Below are 23,168 nucleotides of genomic sequence, written 5' to 3' on the forward strand. Positions count from 1 at the left end.
TCAATTAAATATCTGATTACAGACTAAAGAAACATGTTACGTTAAATGCTTGTGAAAAATGTTTGAATTCTCAGTGAAACCATGTGAATGTCAAAGTGTAAAGAAGGTTTTTTTTCCTAAGCATACACTGACTTCTTTAATTTAGAAAATATACATTGATTTATTTTTACATTAAATATTCTGGAGTCAAATGGCATTAATTTTATTTTAAATTTTGAATTCACTGACTGACCTGTTTTTGTGATCAAACAACAGATATTTAGTGACAGTGACAGAACTAAGGTTTGATTCTCAGCTCTACAGCAGTTCTTCAGTTATAAAGTCGCATTAATTCATGTTTGATTTCTGTCATTGTTCTCCAAATGAATTTATATAAGTTGTGGAGATCAATGCCTCATTGACTCAAATCTCCATGTTTTTACTGAACTCTAAATCTGCAATGATCCACAGGGTAACAGAATATTTATCAAATATTAAGCAGTCTACTGTAGTAGTATTATTGCAATTTTAAAATAACAAGCGACACAATGGGCAGACTGCAACCAATAAACAGAACACACACCTGAACATGTAACCATACTGTTAATAAACACCAAACTGGGAAAAATGACAACTTCAGCAGCTCTGAATGTGATAAAAAGAACTAAAAAAACAAACAGCCAAACTACTGTAGACTTTAAACACATCAACAACCTCCCTGCTTCCTCATACATGAGCATTAACATGCACCTAACATGTTCATGTTCACACACATGAACACAGAGCCACGGCGGGCCGCCGTCACAACAAACAGAGATATATATGACTCACCCTGAATGAAGAGAAACATCCATCGTGGCTACCTGACTGGACTTCAGCTCCTCCACAGTTCGGAACTCCACATGTCATTTTGGCTACTTTGCCGTCCATCTCCCTCCTGTCTCCAGGTGCTCAGACTCCTCCTCTCTCTGTGCAGGTGTAGTTTCACAGCAGCGAGGTGTTTGGTTGATATTAACATGAATGTGTGAGGTTGTTCGCAGTCCAAAGCTGCTACAGTTAGTCTACAGCTACAGTTTGTTCCTGTCACAGTACATTATTGTTTTTAAAAAAATGAGGTTTGGTGAGCCTCCTGCTGCACTTCTGATTAATGTTTGTTTAGTCTCTTCTCAAAGATAAAGTTTAAAGCTAATCTAACATTAGTTACTGTGAATACTGACTGACTACCTGTAAACCTGCCCTTTAATCAAGACCCACAGCTTTCAACTCATGAATTTCATCATCAGGTTGACTTACAAAGTGCTTTAATCTCAGGCTTTATATAGACCAAAGATGTCCGACCCTGTGTCAATTATCCAATGACAGCTCGACACATTACAGCCCCACCTCTACAGGAAACTACACCTCCAACACAGAGACTTCAAAATTAAAGTACACAACAAATTCTCACATAAACAGTCCAAGTCACCACCCAAACAGTAACAACAGAAAATAAAAATCATTTATTTATTGAAAACTTATTTAAAACCTTATTATTGATTGACTTGATCAACACACATACACACACACACACACACACACACACACACACACACACACACACACACACACACACACATATAAATGTATATGTACGTACTGTGTATTTGTGTGTGTGTGTGTGTGTGTGTGTGTATATTTCTATTTCTGTCCTATTTATGTTCAATGTATTTCTGCTGCTTGAAAACTAAATGACAGCTCAATACACAACGGATCAATAATTTTATCCAATCACTGACTGTCAGACTTTGATTTTATAAAATAATAAGATCATTTACAGATATATATACATTTTCTATTCTATATATTTCAATAATTTACAGATATCACATATTTACATAAATCAGATGAAGTCAACAGAACTGAACCAGTTCCTGTACTGACCTGAGATCAGTCTGGCGTCAGCCTGCAGCTCCTCCTGCTGGTCACACACAAACATCATATAAACTGTCAGGCTAAACAGATGTGTTTCCTGTCAGGTGAAGGTTAGGTCAGACAGAGTAAACATCTGACTGTGAAGGTGATGAGGAGCTGGTCGTCATGGTAGCCGGGGAGGAGGAATCAGGGGGGATCAATCAAAAGGCAAGAGATGATGAAAAGGTACAGGTGGGTAAGTTTTAAAAATATGATGTGATGTGATGTTCACGTTACAGACTGACAGGTCATAAAACTGACAAAGACCTGAGAGAAATGAAATAAAATGATATATCCATTATATACATCATCAATACAAAGAGCCTATAAATAAATTATGCCAATATCTGTGTGCATATTTACACTAACGCAGAGTTTCAGATGTAAATATAAGTATATATATATATATATATATATATATATATATATATATATACACACAATAATAAACAGAATATATAGAAAATGTATAAAAATGCATATATCAGTGTTTTATAAAATATATATGTAATTTTTATATTCACAATCTGAAACATTAATATATGTAGTTTAATAATACAGATAGACATAAGAATCAATAATATCTATATTTTATTGCTTATATATTTATAAAAAAATAGACATGTAAATATAAAATATATTGTAATGCAGTTTATTATATTAAATACAATATAATAAACTAAACTAGCACAATAATAATAACAATAATAATATAAACCTGCAGTCATATTGCTTTGATAAGTTCCTGTTTAAATGTAATAAAAAACTGTGAGTTTTAAATCCATCAAATCACAAAAAATACGCTTTGATCACAACTAACCTTTAATGTTTGAATTAATAACTAGTTTGTGGCGAAATACACATGTGAATGTTAGGGGGCGCTGTAACAAAACCAATGTTAATGTTAAATATGATGTGTTTTAATCTCAATTTTTACCTTCCCTCAACATAACAAAACAGACGTGTTTTATTTGAACACTTGTCAGGTTGTTTTCTGAATTTGACTGATTTACATTGTGATAAACGTGTATATGTTTATTTGTGTTTAGATGTTCCATATGTTTATGTATGTCTAAATGTTGTTAACTAGAGACCGTGTTTAAAGTCTGTGCTGATGAACTCACTGTAGATAACCAGTTCAGTTAGACTCTGATCTAGTCAGTGTTAGTAATTAGTTAGTTGTTAGTTAGTGTTCGTAGGTTAGTTAGTCGGTGTTATTGATTATTAGTCAGTATTAGTTATGATGTAAGCTTTTTTATTTTAAGTTTCCGTTAGCAGCGGAAGGAGGAAGGGAGGAACCTGAAGTAGACCAACTTCTGTAAAAACTCAGCGGCTCTTTCTGATGTAAAGTTACCCGTAGAGAGACGGACCGCACCGGAAACTACCTGGTACACCTTCACAATAAAAACACTGGAACGACACACTTTTACTTGGTCATCTAGTGATTAACGCTTTCATTTTGTTAGTGGTAAACTGGTATACAGGAAGTAGTTCTGCTTGTGTCAAACCTGACTGGCTTGTTCCAGATCACGGAGCTCCATCACGTTTCTCTTTTTCTTTTCTGATTCTTTTAACTGTTTTGCCTGAGATTCAGTTTGTTTGTTTGTTTGTTTGTTGACATCCCCCGTGACGCTGCAGAGGATTAAGATCTGAACTCGCGACTGTCTGACGACTCGCGGACCAGGACCAGGACCAGGTGAGTCCATCATTAAAATCACTGAGCACACTCACGTGTTTCTCTTCATTTAGTAATTAACAATCTGTTTTTGTGATTAAACACAGAATCAAGGTTCTCAGGACCACATCGTTCCTGATCAGAGATTTGATCTGATCTGGTTCAGTATGATCTGATGTGGTGTCTGCTGATCTGAGATCTGATTGTGACTGTGACTCACTGACTTCCCAAAACTTTTAAGGAACAAAACCAGGTTGAACAAATTTGAGCAGCTTCTTCTGATAGAAACTGATTCTCCATGTTCAAGTCAAAGCACTGAAAACTTTACTGAAACTGATCACAGGACAGTATGTTGGCTCTCTGTGTATATATGTCTGTGAGGACCAGTTTCACTTCAACACTGTGAAACAGCAGTTTTAGAAGCAGCCACAAATAAAAGCTGTTCAGTTTTTAAATAATTTATATTTCTCACTTGTTTTATTCATGTAGTGCAGTGATGTTTGCATTGAGTTGACCCTGTTCTCCTGCTCACCCGGTGATCCCAGTCCCCCTACGCCATGAGCGTCCAGCCTCGGAGGATCCGTCTGAAGCCCTGGCTCCTGGCTCAGGTGAACAGCGGCAGGTATCCTGGACTACAGTGGCTCAGTTCAGAGCAACGACTCTTCCAGATCCCATGGAAACATGCTACACGGCACACACCGACATCAGATGAAGAAAACACCATCTTCAAGGTCTGAACATCATACAATAAACAGCTGATTATATTTTTGGATCCCCATCAGCTTCTGGTCTCTAGTTTTCCTGCTCTCCACACAAAAACTAAATCAATAAAATATGAACAATTTAAAATCACGCAATCAATAAAACAAGAAAAGACACAAGTCAGATATAAAGATATAAAGGGAAATTAATGACATAACTCTACTTATGAAAAGACAGACAATAGAAAGTTACAATTAAAACAAGAATGAAGTTGTCACAATTAAATAGAAACAAAAAAACAGCAAAGGCTACAGGACCATCTGTGTGATCAATTTATATTTTAATGAATATATAACTGTGTCTGAATTCATATCCAGAACAATAAAAATACCCAACACTCATAAAATGAATAAAAACTCCTAAAAGAAAAAACATAAAGCTGCTCCTCGGATTCTTTTCACGGTTTCTGAATAACGAAACATTTTGGACTTGACTGAAGTCACTTCCTCTTCTCTGCTTCTGCTTTTATTTCTCACTCTGTTCAGAATGAATCCATTTAGTATCAGGAAAAGTGTAAATGTTTGAGAAAAACTTGTCCAGTTTTATCTGCTTCTTAAGGTGGTATTTTTGTTTTTACTGAAGCATGTGTCTTAAGCGGTAGATTGTTTAGGAAAAATCTAATCCTGTTTTTATAGTTTGTTACATGTGTAAAATTACAGTCTTTATATACAATATGTAAATATATGCACATGTACATAAAACCCTGTTTATGTAAATCCTTCTCTGTGTCTTCCAGGCATGGGCTCTGGAGACAGGTAAATATCAGGAAGGCGTCGATGAACCCGACCCTGCCAAGTGGAAAGCAAACCTTCGCTGTGCTCTGAATAAGAGCAGAGAGTTTCAGCTAAAATATGATGGCACTAAAGAGACTCCTGTCCAACCATACAAAATCTACGAGGTCTGTGAGCAGCCAGGGAACACAGGTGATACTCACTTTAATGTTTTTCATACATGCGCAGGGGCGAATTTAACACTCAGCACACTCAGGTCATTCAGGTCATGTTCTCTTGTCTTGGTACATTTGTGAATTTTACTCTCCTAAGGGGACTTCACTTCAGAGTGTCGGACCCACTTATTCAGTGTGTTCTTCATTGTATCGAACATAAAACACTTCATAAAGAACCTGATTATCCTGATTAAAACCTGAACCAGAAACAAGTTGCTCACAGAGGAAAGACAACAAATGTAGCTGGAGTTTCAGATCTTTCAGTGAGTTTAAACTTTGACTACACACCGACTGTGAAACACAGTCATTTAATTGGCTAGGCCGAGTAAAGATTCAGTACATTTAAATTTTATTAATACTTATCAGCAAATTATAGAAATGAACAATTCACTATTTCACATGAACACAAGGGTTAAACTACCTGCTTGGTTTGGTGAAAGTATTTCCAACGTAATTCAGACTTGGTGTGGAAATACCTTTAAGGATATCAGAATTATTAAACCTGCTCTTTTGAATCCTTCCTGATAAACGACCGTGGTTGTTTTTTCTTTCAGATGGTGTCGATGATGAGGATGAGGAGGTGAGGAATAAAATGTGTGGAAATACAAAATTCAGACGATTCATATTTTATCACATGACTGACAAAAACTTTCCTGTTTTATTCTCAGATGCCCAACCTGATGGACCTCACCATCAGTGAGTAAAACTGTTACTGCACGGTCTCCATGGAAACAAGGTGGTTGATGATGCCGTGTGACGATGTAATGTGATGATGTAATGTCTCGTCAGACCCCAGGATCAGTGACCCTCCCTCCTTCAGCTCCTTCCCGGCTCATTCAGAAGTAAATCAGTTCAGTTTATCTTCCAAAAGGACGTTTGGACGTCCTCATGTGATCCCGATGCCCCTCCTCCCCGACAGCGTCCTCCCTATGACCTCTGACCTCCAGGTTCGGGGTCAGATGGTGGATCAGGGGAACTTCATCCATCCTGCAGGACTCCCTAACGGGATCCAGGACCTGAACTCTCTCCCCCACTCAGCTGCCTCTGCTCCCGCTGGGCCGGACCTGATGGAGGCCAGCAGCATGGGAGGCATTGAGAATCCAGGAGATCCTCAGAACCATCAACCCTGCAAGTACGACCTGCTGAGCAGCGTCCCACGTGAGTGCGCCCTCCGACTCCTGACCCGTAACCTGTTACATCTGACCTCTCTTCTGGTTTTAGTGATGTCTTCATGGGTCAAAAAGGTTGGACCAGATCCAAACAGAGTCTAGGTACGACACAGACCGGAGGACAGTCAGAGCTGGTCCAAATAGACCAGAGAACAGTTGGACCTGATCCATGAGAGACTTGTGGAATAGCTGCACAGTTTTTCTGTCTTAAAACAAAACAAGAGTTTATCATTTACATTCTGCAGGTAGAAAAGAGAAATTGATGTTGATTCTACTTCTGAAAGTTTCAGTCTTCAGAGAAGGTGTTTATTAGACTGTTTGTTAGACTGTTTATTTCTCTTATTTTAACATGTTAAACTGCAGCTCTACTCTGAGTACAGCAGGTTAACATCTGGACTAACATCAGGATTAACATGAGGATAAAGTGGTTAATTTGTCCTTTAGTCTGTTCTCTTGCTTCACCTGGACATTACACCCACCCGTTGGCTTACAGTAAAGAAGGTGTGGATAATGGTGTAACGGGTACTGCGGTTAAACATGATTCAAATAAATTTTTCACACTGAACATCTCAACAGTTAATTCAAAAACACTGAGGGTCATCCAGAAAACTGTAACAGTCCCTTCCCTTGTGTCGCCGCACTAACTGCCCCCCCCCTTCTCTGTTGGCATAGTAACAGATCTGGACCTGAAGTTCCAGTACCGGGGCCGGCCCATGGGCTCTCTTACAGTCAGTAACCCTCAGGGCTGCCGGCTGTACTATGGACACCTGGAGCCAACCCCGGAGCAGGTGGACCTGTTTGGACCTGTCACCCTGCAGCAGGTCCTGTTCCCAGGGACGTCTGAGATCCAGAACCAGAAGCAGCGGTTCTACACTGAGGCCCTGCTGGACGTGATGGACCGAGGTCTGATCCTGGAGATCTGGGAACAGGACATCTACGCCATCCGCCTCTGTCAATGTAAGGTTTTCTGGTCCGGACCAGGCATGCCAGAACAGGGTCCACCAAACCCCATGGAGAGGGAGAAGAAGATCAGAGTGTTCAGCCTCAATGATTTCCTGCAAGGTGACGAGTTTAAACACTTTGCTCTTAGAAAACTTTTCTCTAAAAGTTAAGTTTCAACACCTCTGAGCCTCATGTTAAAATAAATGTTCCATCCTCAGGACTGATCCTGTTCCAGAAAGGCGAAGCTCAGAACCCTCCACCCTTTGAGATCTACTTCTGTTTCGGGGAGGACTGGCCCGACAAGAGACCCAAAGAGAAGAAACTCATCATTGTCCAGGTTAGTAGGCTATTGGTGTGACAGCAACACTCACTCCAACTAATCTACTGTCAGAATTTAACTGTTAAAAAGATTCATGCCACAATTTTGTAATCAGGACCAACAACTTTCTGTGAATGTAATTATTTGGGGGCACTGCACCAGATTTGGGGATTGTCACAAGCTTTCGGGAAACTATGCCAAGAATTTAGGGTGTTCTGAAACATTTTAACCTGGTAATGTGGTTCTTGTGGTTCTCCTTTCAACCTGGTACTTGTTGTGGTTCTGGTTATCCAGTTTTAACCTGGTTCCTGTCCTCAGGTGGTTCCTGTGGTGGCTCGGATCCTGACTGAGATGTTCTCTGGAGAACTCAGCTGGTCCACAGACAGCATCCGACTACAGATCTCAAACCCTGACGTGAAGGACCAGACGGTGGAGCAATTTAAAGAGCTGCAGAGGCTCCTACAGAGCCAACACATCCAGGGGCCCTGGAACCCCAGCGTCCCCTGATCAACACACCCAGGGGCCCTGGAACCCCAGCGTCAACCTGATCAACACATCCTGGGACCCTGGAACCCCAGCGTCAACCTGATCAACACATCCTGGGGCCCTGGAGCCCCAGCGTCCCCTGACCTACACATCCTGGGGCCCTCGACCCACAACGTGTCCTGGATCCCAAGTATCCCCTGAACACCAGGACTCTGACAAGGGGGACGGTTGATCATCAGCTCCGAGACTCGTGGAGGCTCAGGAGGACCTAGCAGTGGATCCACTTCCTTTCTAGAGCCCCCGTACTCTTCAGGTGTTGGTATTAACCTCTGAAATGGTCCTTTAAATTAACCCTTCATGCTGTGATGTCCTGATGAGTTCGGGTTGATGCTGCTCTGTTTGTTTCTTCAGTATCTGTTAAAGCTTTCAGCAGATTATTGAGGATCGATCAAAACTAATGAGAACCAACATCAGAACAGCTGAAAATGACGTCAAAGTATTTCAAAGAAAAACCTCCCACCATGAAACCCGTTTTTAACTTTTCATCCAATTTGTTCAACTGAACTTTGGTTAAAGAAAATCTCATCTTAAGAGAAACAAACTTCAACTTGTTGATTCATCAGCTGATCTCAGCTCAGTTTTAAAGAAAATGAAATCAGTGGTTTTCTCTGTATGAGCTGACAATGATCATCAGTGTTGAACTGATGAATTAACCTCTTACATGTTTAATCACCTCAAACACATCATTTTGTTTTTAAACCATTTTCCATCATATCAGTAGGTTTCCTCGCTGAGTGTATTCATGATTTCAATAAACACCGCTGCAGTATTTTTTCATACTTCACGTTATTTTTACTTTATAAACCCGGAAACAAACTGAACCTCTATGAAGCACAGATTTTCACTATTATCTGGTCCCAAGTAGTCATATACAACAATGAGTTCAAGATTTTTTTTTATCTAATTATTTTGGTTCCACGGACAAACAACTGAAAACATTTAATGGATATTTACTGTGAAGATTTATTGTCCCCAGTGAATGAAGCCTTAAGATTTTAGTGATCTCCTGACTTTTCCTTCATCATCAGGAAAAATTCTCATCTTGTGCACAATAAGGCAGAGAAGAAACGATTAGTTAATAGATCATTAAAAAAATAATCAGCAACTATTTTAATAGTTAATTAAACATGTCATATTTGAAGAAAAATGGAAACATTATCTGCTTCAGATATCAATATTTTCAATATTTCTCTTTCACTGTAAACTAATCTCTTTGGGTTTTGCACAAGACATTTGAAGATGAAATCTTGGACTCTGAGAAACTGTGATTGGTATTTGTCACTATTTACTAACATTTTGTAAAATAAATGATTGAGAAGATAATTGGTTGATTAATTCTAATGAAAATAATCGTTAGTTGCAGTTTTGCAAAAAATATTAAAATCTAAACAGATTAACAAAACATTTCCTGAATACCACATTTCCATATTTACTCTGAATATTCCTCCCTTTAAATTTTAATGACTCCACAGTCTTAAATAATTTTTTTTTTACTCTAGCGCCACCATCGGGACAAACTTTACATGTTTAACTCAACTGGAGGTAAAACTGAAGGAAAAAAATAAAAAATGAAAAAAATCAACAGGATGTTTGTTCTGTAATGAAGATGAAATCTGTTTCTGCTTCATTCCTGTCTGTTTATGGCATCTGTGAGGGTCAGGACAGGATGAAATGCTTCTGCTTTGGTTCAGGTTTTCAGGATGTGGTGTGGACTCTTTGCTGGTTCAGGTCTGAGTATCAGGTGACAACAAACTAGTTTGACCAGAACTCCCAGCAGACGGGGTCTCAACAGGTAAAAGTAAACACAAAGGACGGAGGTGTAATGATGACATCACATTACCCAGAGGGCAGCAGTGACCGCACCTGTTCACATTCAGATGGTGTCGGATTACAGAGTGAAAATGAAACACCTGAACTCAGATCTGAAGGAATCACAGCTGGTTTTCCTGGTGTTCGCACTAACAATCTCAAAGAATTTCTATATAAAATCTGAATGTATTAGTTCAAAACTTTCCATCAGTGTAAACTAAAGTGGACTTGTCACGGTTCTCACACATTTTCTACTCACTCACACTCCTGTAAACCTCTACTGTAGTTTCAGTTGACGCACAGACCTGCCGCAGGCCTCTCTAAATTTTAAACGTCATAGTTCGGGGTTGGGGGTTACACTGATTTGATGATTGGCTCCTGGTTTGTGACCAATGGTTGTAATCAGCCGATGTCACAGGGATCAGTAATCTCTCAGGGGGAAAATAGGGAACAAAATATGGATTTCTTTATCTGGTTTGCACTGTGAGAAAATCTGAGGGTTCGCTACAGGAAATATGTAAAACAACCCTCAGCATGTCTGCTGCTTAAACTGGTATCATCATGCTGTCAAGTTATGTGTAGCCTAAATGTCAAAATAAAGATAGTGGTGGTGAGACAAGTAGTTGACCATTAACCGTTTCAGCCCGCAATCAATCAAAACCTCCCTCCATAATTAACTGATATTTGGGTTTTGGAATGTTTTTCGGACATTTGAATTTGTCACCTTGGACTCAAGATCAATATTTTTCATAATTTTGTTACTTTGTAGAACTTGATAGAAAAAATAAATAGTAGTTGTACTGAAAGAGACCATCCTCGTCGAATGTTTTCCCTTATAAACTAAAACACAATGTTAGAAAACACCTCCTGTAACACAGAAATCTGACCTGTGTGATTTTCAGTTCTCAAATGCTTTATTCTCCTAATTCTGATGCACCAAACCTGAATAAACTCTGCCCCCTGTGGCAGATCAAGGTTAAAACTCCCACTGTGAAAACAGTCTTTCGTCGTCAGCCACAGGGGGCAGTAACGAGTCTGTTTCAAACTCAAAAACTTAGGTTTCTGCAGTTTTATGTTTTGAGTTTGTTTCAGTTTTGGAGGAGAGACCTCATTGATGAGATGAATGTTTGTTGAACTTTCACACCTGCTCACAGCTGCTTCAGCTGGAGCTCTGTGTACAACATGGTCTCACAAAGGACTATTAACTCAAACATTAAAAAATTAAAAACACTGAACCATCAGTTTGTTGTTTCAGTTGTTTTTTTTTTTATTGTTTACAACAAGGCTACATCACCGATGATGTCATGGTGTCAGTCTCTCCGTCTCATTATCCAGAGTTCACTCTGTCTCGCTTTGTGGAAAAACAACTAAAAATCAACCAAAGTTAAAAAGGTCAAAGGTGACGCCAAATCCTCCAGCATTATGCCTTCTCAGGCAGCCACTCAGCCAAGAGCATCATGGGAAATTCTTTTGGCTCTTTTTATGGCACGGACAAAAAACATCACGACCAAAGTCCCAAAAATAAATCTTCTTTTAAAAACTGTTGACCAGGCACGTCCTCTGATTTATCACTAGTGAAGATCCAACAGGACTGATCCGCATCAGTTCACTTAGTGAACTCCTCCCAGTCCTGACCCCGCCCACCTGACACCTACTGCGGGTGAGCTCAGGTGAGCTCAGGGGTCGGGGGGGAGGACTCAGTCTGTCCAATCAGTCCTCACTCTGTCAGTCTTTCAGAGTGATTCGTCCTGTTTCACATTCAAAGACCCTCCATCTTCTTCATTTTCATCACCACCACCATCTTCACCATCTTCATCTTGTCCCTTTGGATCCTCGTCTGCAGTTGCAGCTTTTTGCCGTCACCTCTGAATGTTGGTCAACAAAAGATTTAACCTGAAGGCGAAACGAAACAAAAAAAAAAACAACCCATCTCAAACCATTTTTACATCTGCAATGGCTGTCTATAAGAATAAAATCTAATGAGAGGATTCTGACATTTCATCATTTCCATTAAGTGTCATCCATTTCACATCTGCTAACAGGTGTGATAAATATCATGTGAATAAAAAGTTGAATTCCCAAAGACCAAGTTTATTAGAGACTTAATGTTTCAGTGATGAACGTTTGTCGAGCATCAAATTCACAAAAAGAAAAAACAATGCTTAAACTGAAGCTACAGGTTCTAATATACCTGTCATCTTGTTCAAGAAGTGTTACTCGTGTGAATAATTCCCTGGCATTGTGGAAACAGGTGTGGCTAGTTACCTAGTTTTGGGTGAATTGTTACCTGGTGTTGTGTGAAGGCTGCAGCTATCGGAACAGTCTGGTGAACTCTCTGATGGCCCAACACACCTGTTTACACTCTTCAGCACTGAAGAGAAGGAAAAAAAACATTAATACAAACAGTTTGACTACAGGGTTGGTAGTAGGTTAGTGGGCTTTATTCTTCTGTGTGAAAGACATCATTACTATGGTAAAAGACAGCTGCCTCTGTGGTGTTTACAGTCCTGTCACATTTCTTGTTAATGTGATGAAGTTTGTGTTCCTGCAAGTGATGCTGTTTGTTCATAGTTAGAGTTTATTGTTGTTCAGTGAAAACAGCAGCTCAAACTTCAGTTTATTACAAACAATAAACCTGTTTGCTTCTCCTTTTTTTATTTTACAGGTTAAAAACCTGATAAACTCCAGCAGGTGTAAAAATGTATATATATGGAAACTTATACTGCTCCGGGTTGATTCAGCAACAGATGTTTCTCACGATAAAACTGTCAGATTAAAACTAAAACATTCCCCTCCTGTAGTGCAGTGTGATCAGGTGAACTCAGATGGGTTTCCTCAGAGCTCAGGTGTAACCGGATTCGCCTGATTTCTGGACAAGTCTGAACCTGCCGTAAGGACTCAAGTTTTTCTGCGTTTCCACCTTCAAACTGACGAGTCACAACAGAAACCTGTCATATGCCTCAGGCTGCTGAGACTACCAATAAGCACACTTAAGTCAGTCAACACCACACTGAGATGACCAATCAGCACGTCCCATACTGTTCAACATCTCCCTGAAAAGCCTCAATGTCTCTCAACAAGTCCCTGAATGCTTCACAGATCCAGATATTTCAGATGAGTCATTAATGGAGCCTTTTATGGATCTTTACTCTAAACTGCTTCCAGTCTTGCTTTCTCTGTGTTCGTTGAGCTGTTAACATGTTGCTACTTTTCTTTTTTAAAGTCTAAATGAAGCAGAAACCTCTGTCACTCGCAGTTCATTTGGTGATTAAACTGGGGCTAAAAATCTGTGCATCATTAAAGGTTTTCAGTTGCCAAAATAGAGAAAACAGAAAACCTCTTATTGAGTTCCAGATGATGATTTTAACCATTTAAAATGAAATCTGGTACCAGACTAACCTTTATTAACATTGGAGGTGTGTTCTGTTTAATGCAACAACTCAAATAATTATCAGTGCGCACTGATGACCACGACAGCTACCTGTGTGACCTCATCACCTATACATGTGACTTGTGGTCAACCAATGAGAGCACTCACTTACACCTGATTCAAAAAAATGATCCACACAGAATTTCTTAAAGGTTGTTCAGGGATTTTTTTCAACACCTGTTACATTATTTACTTGTTGTCTGACAATCGTATGAAGTCAACAAGATTCATATTTCATGGAACCTTTGACACCTGTCTTTATTGCAATACACCTGCTGAGAGCAGGTTTGTTTGATTTGGAAGCCAGTAAGAGAGCTTTGATTTGAGTCATGTTGGAGATAAAGTTTGGGAAAACAAAGAGTCAAACGATCACAGGTTGAGTGTGACAAGTCTGCTGCTGGTAATGCTGGTGTTGCACATGTTTGTGTTCCACATATTGTTGCTACGTGTGTTTCAGGTGTTTCTGTTGTTACATTTACGTTACATTTACATTACATTTACTCATTTGGCAGTGAGGGACAACACTAAAGCTTCAATACGGTAGGAGACCTTGAAGTAAGTGCTAAATACTAAATCTATTCAATAAGACCAAAGGCAAGGAGATAAAGGTAAAGAAGTGCAACGAAAGTGCACAGTAAGTGCTAGTTAGGCATGTTTGGCTGTTAGAGATTTTAGAAGAGGGGGTGCTCTGAGAAGAGATGAGTCTTCAAGAGTTTCATGAAGATAGAGAGGAACGCCCCTGCTCTCATAACATCTGGTAGCTTGTTCCACGAGCAAGGAACCAAAAACAAGAACAGTCTGGACTGTGATGGACCATAAGCCTGTTTGATTGTGTTGCAGATATTGTTGATGATCTGAGTGCTGTTCATGTTGTTCATGTTGCTGTTGTTGCACATATTTCTGTTGCCGCTAGTGTTTCAGGCGTTGCATTTGTCTCACCTGGTGACCTGTTTGTGGAAGTCAGTCAGCTGTTTGTGAGTGACAGTCACGGCTCCTCCTGACGTCTCCTTTGGTAAACCTTTCAGAGCACTTTCTAACCAGCGACAGAAGGTCTAAAACAAGACAGAGTGGTTATCCAACAGTCAGGAACGACAGGTACCACCTGACTTATACAGCGACCAGTTGTTAGTGTGTTTACTCACAGGTCTGTCAAACACCATGACCTCCCACAGCACTTCGGCGACGTCGGGCAGTGTGTATGGCGGCAGACAGAAACAACACGAGTGCATGAGCTGAGTGACGAGCTGCTGACCATGCTGCTCCATGGCCTGACCAATCAGCTGCTTCCTCACCTCAAAGTCCTCCTCGTGCTGCAGAGAGACATTAGCTATGTTTATGATATCGAAGACTGCTGTCAATAGAGAAGGAGGAGAGACGACAGACATATTAATCTTGCCTGTACTGAGAGACAGACATTTTAACCTTAATGGTCTGTTATTTCTACGGTGTGATGTTTTTCTTTTCATTCAATCTGCAGTAAACTTTAATCTGAATCCTACTGTCTCTGCGTGCTTTAAGTCTTTGTTTTTCATTGACTCACGTCGTTGACAACTCCGGTGTGGATGAGGTCTCGGACAAACTTCATGACACTGCAGTTGGCGTCTCGGTGGTCCAGTGAGGTGGCAGCAATCGCACACTGGATGATGTGAACGATGATGCTGCTGCTGAGTAAAGTGACGGGACTCCTCTGCACAAACCTGAGAAGATATACAAGTAGAGACACAGGTACACACACAGGTATCAGAGGATGTTCCTTAGTCAACCCTCACTGGGGTAACAGTATCAGCTCTGGTGACCCTGCTGACTCACCTTGTGGCCAGTCTGAAGAGGTCATCCACAGTGTCGGGATGATTCCTCAAACCATTTGGTTGCTCCAGCAGCTGGAAGGTCGGCATACACAGAGCCTGAGGGAGGAATCATCATCATCACCACCATCACCAGCGTCATTTTCATTGTCATTATCATCATTATCATTACCATGTTTTACCGTCAGAGTGAATCACAGCTCAGACTCAGGTGGATTCACATCTGAGCCAGAGTCTCTTGTTTGTGAGTAAGAACAGGTTACTACAGGTCTACAGGCGGTATTTACCTGGTGGACAGCTGTATTATTACCTGTAACATGTCGAGCAGTCCTTGCCTGCAGCCCTCCTCCATTCCGTACTCGTCCACCAGGATGCTGCCCAGGTACAGGAAGCAAGAGTGTGGATACACCTGGTACACATTCACCATCTGATGACAACGAACATCCAATCAGAAAACAGGTGAACAGGTATATTAAAGGTCATTAAAGTTTTTATTAAGCACATTTTTTTCCTGTTGGACGTGTTTTTGTGTTTTTAAATCACCTGAACTATCAGAGGGGAACAGACCTATCTATAAGAATTTAACATCTCTGGTTGATCACAAAATCCAATCGGTCTCGACCACGGGTGTGATTTAACAAACAATAACAGACAACCTGTACTTCCTAGAGGATGAACTGATCAATACACAACAACAGGGAGCATTAATTGCTGGTGAAACAGTTAAATGTAAACCAATAATCCTTATAAAAATACTGAAGAGAAAAAGAACAAGTACGAAAGTAGAAGAACAGGTGTGTCAGTCCAGGTTTAATACAGTACAGGTGTGTCTCACCTGAGTGACAAGTGGCTGCAGTAGGGAGGCGGAGCCTTTCCCAACACATCGTACAGCGAACCTGAGACAGCGACAGCATCTCTCCACGATCCTGTTATCAGCCTGATGAGTGTTCAGAGTGTCCGACAGTACCGGCCAGATCTACAGGTGAGTTACACAGGTAACATATGTTAATAAAATATATGATCTGAAATACAGGTAAAAGGATACACGTAAGATAGGTTAATAAGATATCTCATCTGATCTACAGGTAGGTCACATGATCAGGGTAATTTATTAATAAAATACTTCTTATTTGAAAATTTTCAATTGACCCTTCCAGGTAAACCACAAGTGAGAAAGGTGAGACCAGGTGTTTTACCTCCTGGATGACTTTCTGACAGGGGTGAGTCTGTCCGTTTTCTACAATGGGGTTTGTGTGTCTGAAGGAAAAACAAACAAAAGGTATGAACACCTTCAGCGTTTGTTCATTTAAATAAAGTTTCAATTAAGTCTGATTACAGGTAAATGAACCGGTAAACTCACCTGAAGATAACAGCCAGTCTGTCGAGCCAGACAGTGGGATCAGCTGATTTACCGTTTGTAGATTCTTCTGCCAGAAGCTGAAACAACATAAACATGAAATCTGGTTTAGTTACAATGTTCTTGTTTTTAATTAGTTTCTGTTGATTGTGTCCTGAAGACACAGAAACCACCTAAACATTTATGGTGTTTCTACAAACACTGAAAACTAAATATTCTGCCTGACAAACTGTGAGTCTGAACATCACAGAGACACGTTAAAACACATTAAGACAGAAACAGTCGTGTAAAATATTAAATGCAATTCTGAAAGTCACATTAACACAGAAACACATGAAAGCACATAAAACATTAAAACACGAAAACATTCAAGCAGAAACACATTAAAATATGTGAAAAGTGACCGACCTTTTTTAGAGCCATGACTTGAACAGCACAGAGATCACTGAGACATTCTGCAATCTTTTCCAGAGGAAGACGGGCCAGGACCAAAGCTGTACCTGCACCGGTAAATCAAACAGGTGAGAACATACCTGTATGGGTAAATAAACTCTACTCTGTATTCATGTAAATCTACTGATTTAAAAATCTCTTCTGTTTGTTTTTCATGTCACCTCCTGCAGTTTCTATCAATCCCAGGTAACTACAGGTGTACTGACCTGATGATGTCACTACAGGTGTACTACAGGTGTGCTGATGTACCTTTGAGTAGTCCTACAGCAGCCTCTGTGGACAGGGCGAAGGAGTCGAGTGAGCGAGCAATGTCCAGCAGACCCTGGAAGTGTTGAGCCATGTGATCTCTGCAGACTGAACAGATGTTGTGGATTGCCTTCGCTGCTGCTGAAGCCAGAGGTTTCTCTCTGAGACCTTTCATCAGGTAGTTCAACACTGGGTCTGGCAGGAAATAAACAGTTTAACAAAATAAAAGTCAGACACTCAAAAGTTTCTCTCTTAGACCTTTCACCAGGCAGTTAAATAGAGGGTCTGACAGGAAATCCTCAGTAAAACTAAACCTCCAATACAAACAGTGTTTACAGATGTTTAAATTACCTGTTTACTTGAAGTGTATCTTTTCTACAGATCTGACAATCTGTTAATATTTTGTGGGTAAATCTTAGAGGAAAACAACAGCAGGAGGTCTGAATCTGACTGATTTTTGTGTTTAATAAGATCAGATCATAAAGAATGCCATCTGAAGCACAAAGATGATCAGATTTTATTTTTCATACATATCTTCCTACCAAGGAATCTTGGGTTTCTGTCCACAACCTCGCTCATCTCTCCGACCAGCTCAATGCTTGTATATCGAACCGCCATGTGGACACTTTCAGGGAGTAAAACCACCTGTTGCAGCACCTCTGACAGCGTTGGGTTGTTCTCTCTGAAAATTAAACACATAGTCAAAGGAGAAATCAGTTTGAACTGAGTTTAAAGGAAGAGAAAAACATGTCAGGGCTGACAATAACTGGTGTCAATCAGAATATATTCAACGTTCAGGTTTTGTTTCCAGGATATTTTCTTCCTGTCTTGTTGGAAAATGGTTTCAGAAGATAAACAGACTCTTCAGGTACTCACGGATCAACACTTTTTGCAATCGCAGCCATGATGAATAGAACAGCCTCTGTCACCTCCCAGGGAGGGTTCCCCTCTTTTAATGTAGAATATAACTGAGAACAAACAGGGTAGGTTAAAAATAGTCTATTGTCATATTCACCAAACAGAAAATTAAATTTTAACTTGTGATAATTTGTGGATTAAAAACTAAAGTTACCTGAGAGAAACACTCCATGGATCCAACGAGAAAAATTACATCTTTAACAAGGTCAGAGACTCTCATCCTGAACTCTCCAAAATCATCGGTGTCTTCTGGGATTCCCTCCTGTTGGGTGAAAATAACTTTATACTAAACGTAAGTGACCTACAGCGGTTTGGTTTACATGTTTAACTCCTTCATAAAGACAACCATGGTGAATCTATAATTTTCTTGTTTTTAGATCCAAGTAACTGACTATTAAAGTTCAGGATTTCATCAGTCAGAGGTGGTTCTGTGTAAAACTGATCAGGTATCTTACGTGGTCTGGATCAAGCTGACAGTGTCGCGCCAAACAGTGCAGAAGTCTCTGGATGTATGGTCTGAAGATGGTGTGAAGTGCTGCATCATTTATCTTGTACAGATGTTCTCCAAGACGGTACCAAAAGTTAAAAGAAATCTCCACCACCTGGATCACAGAGTCAGGAACAGAGACCAAAATTTTTAGATTTTAGTTTTAGATTTAAACAAACTACAATCACGTACAGAGGGACACCAATTAAAACCAGAAGTTAAAGGATATCCCGAAAACCTGGATCAGAACATACAGACTGGAATTATAATCTGAAGTTAAAGGGTTTTGTAGCATTGTCGTACCTCCTACTGCGAGTGTTGTTGTGTCAATGTTACTCGTGTTGTGCTTATTTTCATACCTCATACTGTGGATGTCCAGCACAGATCAGCAGCAGCTCCAGTGTCCTCAGGTCTCCCATACCCTGACCTGGACTCCTGACTGTCGTCTCTAAAAACGTCTCACAGAGTTCAGTGAAGATCCTGCAGTAGTTCAGCACTCTGAGAACAGAAATAAAACATAAATGTGACTGGTAATACACTGCCAGTCCAATGAACTAGACAAGATAACACTGAAAAACACAATCAGAACCAGTGTCCTGCATGTGCTCACTTGTCGAGGTCTTCTCGGGCTACAGCCATGTGATATGCCGTCTCCAGTGTCAGGACGCCCTGGAAGAGCTGCAGAGCTAACGCCATGTTGGTGTCCACGTTTTCTATGGCGTAGAGAGCAGAGCAGACACAGTCTGAAGCTGCCTCGTGGAGATTGGTAGAGGTTTCATCCCTCTGCTGTGGAGACATCAGGAGACATTAACAGCTCATTAAATACAACACAAACTCACAGAACAGGTCTGTTTTTATTAACTGTGTTTTTACTGTGCTCTAACATATGAGACAGTTTTATGTATCTTATCGTGATTTACATCTTAAATTGTGCAGTTTTAAATGACTGAGGCCTGATGTCCTGTGTATAAACAGAAAGCAGACATCCCGGTAAACTTGTCAGACAAGTATAAAACAATAAAATTTGAATCTCACCAGGACTTGGAAGAGGACTATGAGCAGCTGGTTACTGGCCATGAAGTTACTGTCAAGAACTCCCAGGTTAAACCAACTGCCCAGACAGCGAAACACTTTGATGAGCATCTTCTCATCGTTACCCGTCTTCTCCACACACGTCGTCTGAAATCAAATAAAAACACAAACAGCATGATGGTTATCTGTAGAAAGTAAAATAAAATAAAAACAGAGTCAGGATGACAACTGTGTTTTAGTCTGATAAGATCAGAATCATCATCTCGTGTCTTAGGTTTTAAAAGTCTGATAATTGTTGGTTTTGTTTACTGACATCATTCTGATATATTTATGTAAATCCAACATGTCAGATTTTTACCTGGCCCTATTTCCACTGTAATTATACAATACATCAGCTTTTATCCAGACAGAGACACTCACTGTCCGACTTTAGAAATACTTGAAATTAAAAGCTGGAAAGCTGAATCAAAGACGGTCAGTCAATAAACTTTTAAAAAGAATCGGACATGGTAGAAGCTATTCTACACATTAAAAAATAACCACATCATTAAACACAATAGTTTAATGATAGAGCACTGGAAATAATATTTTTAAAACCATCAATAAATATAACAACTTTAAATTATAGACACAAATGTAAAAGTTATTAAAACTTTGAGTCTATAAGATGTGATGAACGTTTTTACCTATAACCTTTTGTTTTCCCTACCAGATGCGGAACAATTCTCGACTTCAGATTGAAAAAAACAGACCTCTTTAATTTTTTTTATCTCCACACTGATTATATCTGAGCAGTTAACTGAGTATTGTTCAGTCTGTTATAATGTGGGATTCAGTGAAGGATCTGAAAGTGTAGCTCAGTCCAAAAAAAGTCTGTAGAGTCACAACAGGGTCCAGACTGAAGACTGCAACAGGAAACAGAGTTTGATATAATGATAGTACATTACAGAGAGTGAGAGGACAGGGACAGAAAGAAATAAGAAATAACACATAGAAAAACATTTTAACCAGCGGCTGGGCCTCATTGGTAGGTTTATATGAATCAAATAAACAAAGAGTGAAGCAAAGTGATAGCAGACCAGCAGAGTGACCACAGTGCTGGAGTAATAAGCCAGATCCTCAATGATCTCTGTCCTCCGATTTGCTCCGATTCGTAGAGATCGACTGTGAACTTCCTCCGGCAGCACAGTGAGGATCTCTACCAGGAATGGCATCGAGCTAATGTCATTGTTGTACCTGGGAGGAGGCAGAGACACGAACAGGTGAGTCAGAATATCAGAGAGGATAACTGCAGCTGACTTCAGAGAACTCAAACATAACTCTCTGTTTTTATGTTCAGAAACTAATCCTTTACTCCCATAAATCTGCAGTTGTGAATATTACAGGTGCAACTGTGAAATGTCATGCAGTTCCCGCAGTTGTTTAACAAACCTGACTGCAGTGTTAAAGACATGTCTGTAATCATCAAGGATGTTTTCATCCTGTCAGTGCAAAAAATTAATGTCTGCAGTGAATTTAAATATTTGATCTTTTTTGACCAAAACAAATATATAAACACATCTGCTGGCTGAGCCATCTTTGTATTTCCCATCTACAATCAACACATCCTGCGAGTGAAAAAGTTGAGATGATGGTATGAATTCTTACTTTTCTATAAGCGTGTGTACACATCCTTTCCATGAGGCCATCTGAAGAGCGAGATCTGCAATCGCTAAAGCCAACTGGCACAGAAAAGAGGGACCAATCAAAAAACAAGATCCACTGAGTTACAGCCATCGAGTTATTCAATGACTTTAAAATACTTTCTCAAACAACTTCCTTCTTGTTTTGACACATTGGCTAAAAATATCCAGATGGTGAAACAAATGTGTCAATCAATTAGAAAAGACTTTCTGCTACTTTCCTGTAAAGTTGTCAGTTTACAGTCGTCTGAAGGGTTCATGAATTTTTCTGACTTTATTTGTCTGTTAGAGTTAATGATACAGAAATTTAGCGATGCAGATAAATTGAGTGTAACTGTGACTCGGGCTGATGGTGCAGATTTTAAAGATCTATCGGTCAAGATAAATGTGATCTTCAGAACAGGTGGTGATTTGTTTTAGTTCAAGTTGTTTTAACATGAGGAGATAACTGATGCTATCGATACTTGGCAGGTTATGAAATATGACTTTGATTTTACAACTTAAGTCACAGATTGACTGTTTACGCCGCGGTAATGAAAGGAAACATAAGAGAATGAAACATAAGGTACGTTATGGTTACCTAAACAATGGTAACATGAACGTAAAATAAACATATCGTAAATATAACAGTAATGTAACATAATGCAGCCGTAACGTAACATAACCACAACGTGTACACAGTGTGTTTGGTTCTGTTTGTGTTTCCTCTGATCTCAGCCTGAAGAAGAAAGAAGAAAACTAAGAAGAACCTCAGAGATTCATAGGGTTCTCTAAGGTTCTGGTTCTTTCTAGAACCAGGTCCCAAGTGGTTCAGTTCCTGCACTGTTAAAAATTTTATCACTGACCCTGATGATAAAAGAACAGGTACTCAGCAGGTGATCAGTGTTACCTGTGTGACGATGATGGGGGATAGGTCTTTAAGGTTCTGGATATGGGTCAGCAGAGAGTCTCGCAGTGCATTGTGGGTCTCAGGTGGAAGCTCGTAGAAGGAGGTCTGGATCTTCATCTTCATCGTCTGAGCAGCAAAATAACACGACTCCACATCCTGTTTGAGCTGCAGCAGCTGGTCTGAGATCTCCCATGCATACATCTGAGGGGCAGGATAGGAAGTGATGTAATTACACCTGTCTACAACTGAGCAGCTGGTCTGAGATGGTCACTTTATTTGAGAAGCTGCACTGAACGTAGTTTACCATTTGACATCACAGAGACAGGTAAGACGGAGGCATTCAGAGAGTCAGATAAAGCAGAAAGAAACCCCAGCTCAGATCATCTAACTGCTTCACTGATTGTGAATGCTGGATGTCAAAAAACGTCTTAAATATAATAATGATAAATCTGAAGTTATTTTTTTTTGTATTTAAACTAACTAATCTTTTTACAATTCTGGAAAAAAAAACGTGAAGTCACTGCTCATAGTCTTGCAGGAAATTTTGGTGCAGCTATATGTTACTTTGCTCCTTGTTATATCTTATTTTAAAAATCTGCTGATCACATTTAAACATTAAATGGTCTTGATCCAAATGCAATCAATGATTTACTCTGTATGTCCCAGTTTTTCAAAAGTAGATTAGTTCTTTACATCATAAAGATCAGGTAAGACCTGATCAGAAATGGACCCCCTAACATCATAAAGGACAGGACACTACCGGGCCTCATAT

At 39.8% G+C, this 23,168-nt stretch overlaps 2 protein-coding genes and 1 long non-coding RNA gene across 4 annotated transcripts; 1 reads left to right on the forward strand and 2 right to left on the reverse strand.

Moving 5' to 3' along the window:
- Positions 1 to 812: 812 nt before the first annotated feature.
- On the reverse strand, positions 813 to 4,226 carry LOC120787042. Its single transcript, XR_005706852.1, has 3 exons — positions 4,137 to 4,226; positions 1,900 to 1,933; positions 813 to 947 (listed from the first exon to the last, which is right to left on the reverse strand). It is a non-coding gene; the product is annotated as an uncharacterized LOC120787042 (long non-coding RNA).
- On the forward strand, positions 3,404 to 9,059 carry irf5 (interferon regulatory factor 5). Of its 2 annotated transcripts, none has more exons than XM_040122803.1 (9): positions 3,404 to 3,625; positions 4,094 to 4,335; positions 5,103 to 5,289; positions 5,867 to 5,892; positions 5,981 to 6,008; positions 6,102 to 6,470; positions 7,154 to 7,543; positions 7,642 to 7,760; positions 8,061 to 9,059. In XM_040122803.1, exons 2-9 carry the CDS (start codon positions 4,162 to 4,164, stop codon positions 8,247 to 8,249), a joined length of 1,482 nt encoding a protein of 493 aa, XP_039978737.1. In that variant the 5' UTR covers positions 3,404 to 3,625; positions 4,094 to 4,161; the 3' UTR covers positions 8,250 to 9,059. The 2 variants fall into 2 exon arrangements, with proteins under 2 accessions (XP_039978737.1, XP_039978736.1); XM_040122802.1 differs by having other exon boundaries at positions 4,150 to 4,335.
- A 2,271-nt stretch (positions 9,060 to 11,330) lies between these two features.
- On the reverse strand, positions 11,331 to 22,597 carry tnpo3 (transportin 3). The gene is made up of 22 exons (XM_040122804.1): positions 22,397 to 22,597; positions 21,473 to 21,546; positions 20,905 to 21,061; positions 19,829 to 19,972; positions 19,404 to 19,579; positions 19,153 to 19,291; positions 18,762 to 18,908; positions 18,461 to 18,568; positions 18,265 to 18,356; positions 17,931 to 18,070; positions 17,392 to 17,583; positions 17,098 to 17,189; positions 16,693 to 16,769; positions 16,529 to 16,589; positions 16,168 to 16,308; positions 15,643 to 15,759; positions 15,337 to 15,431; positions 15,068 to 15,224; positions 14,670 to 14,837; positions 14,467 to 14,579; positions 12,385 to 12,468; positions 11,331 to 11,990 (listed from the first exon to the last, which is right to left on the reverse strand). The coding sequence occupies exons 1-21, from the start codon at positions 22,595 to 22,597 to the stop codon at positions 12,408 to 12,410; spliced, it is 2,652 nt and encodes an 883-aa protein (XP_039978738.1). The 3' UTR covers positions 11,331 to 11,990; positions 12,385 to 12,407.
- Positions 22,598 to 23,168: the final 571 nt, after the last annotated feature.

Source organism: Xiphias gladius, unplaced genomic scaffold, assembly GCF_016859285.1.
Source record: "Xiphias gladius isolate SHS-SW01 ecotype Sanya breed wild unplaced genomic scaffold, ASM1685928v1 HiC_scaffold_101, whole genome shotgun sequence".
NCBI classification, from domain to species: domain Eukaryota; kingdom Metazoa; phylum Chordata; class Actinopteri; order Istiophoriformes; family Xiphiidae; genus Xiphias; species Xiphias gladius.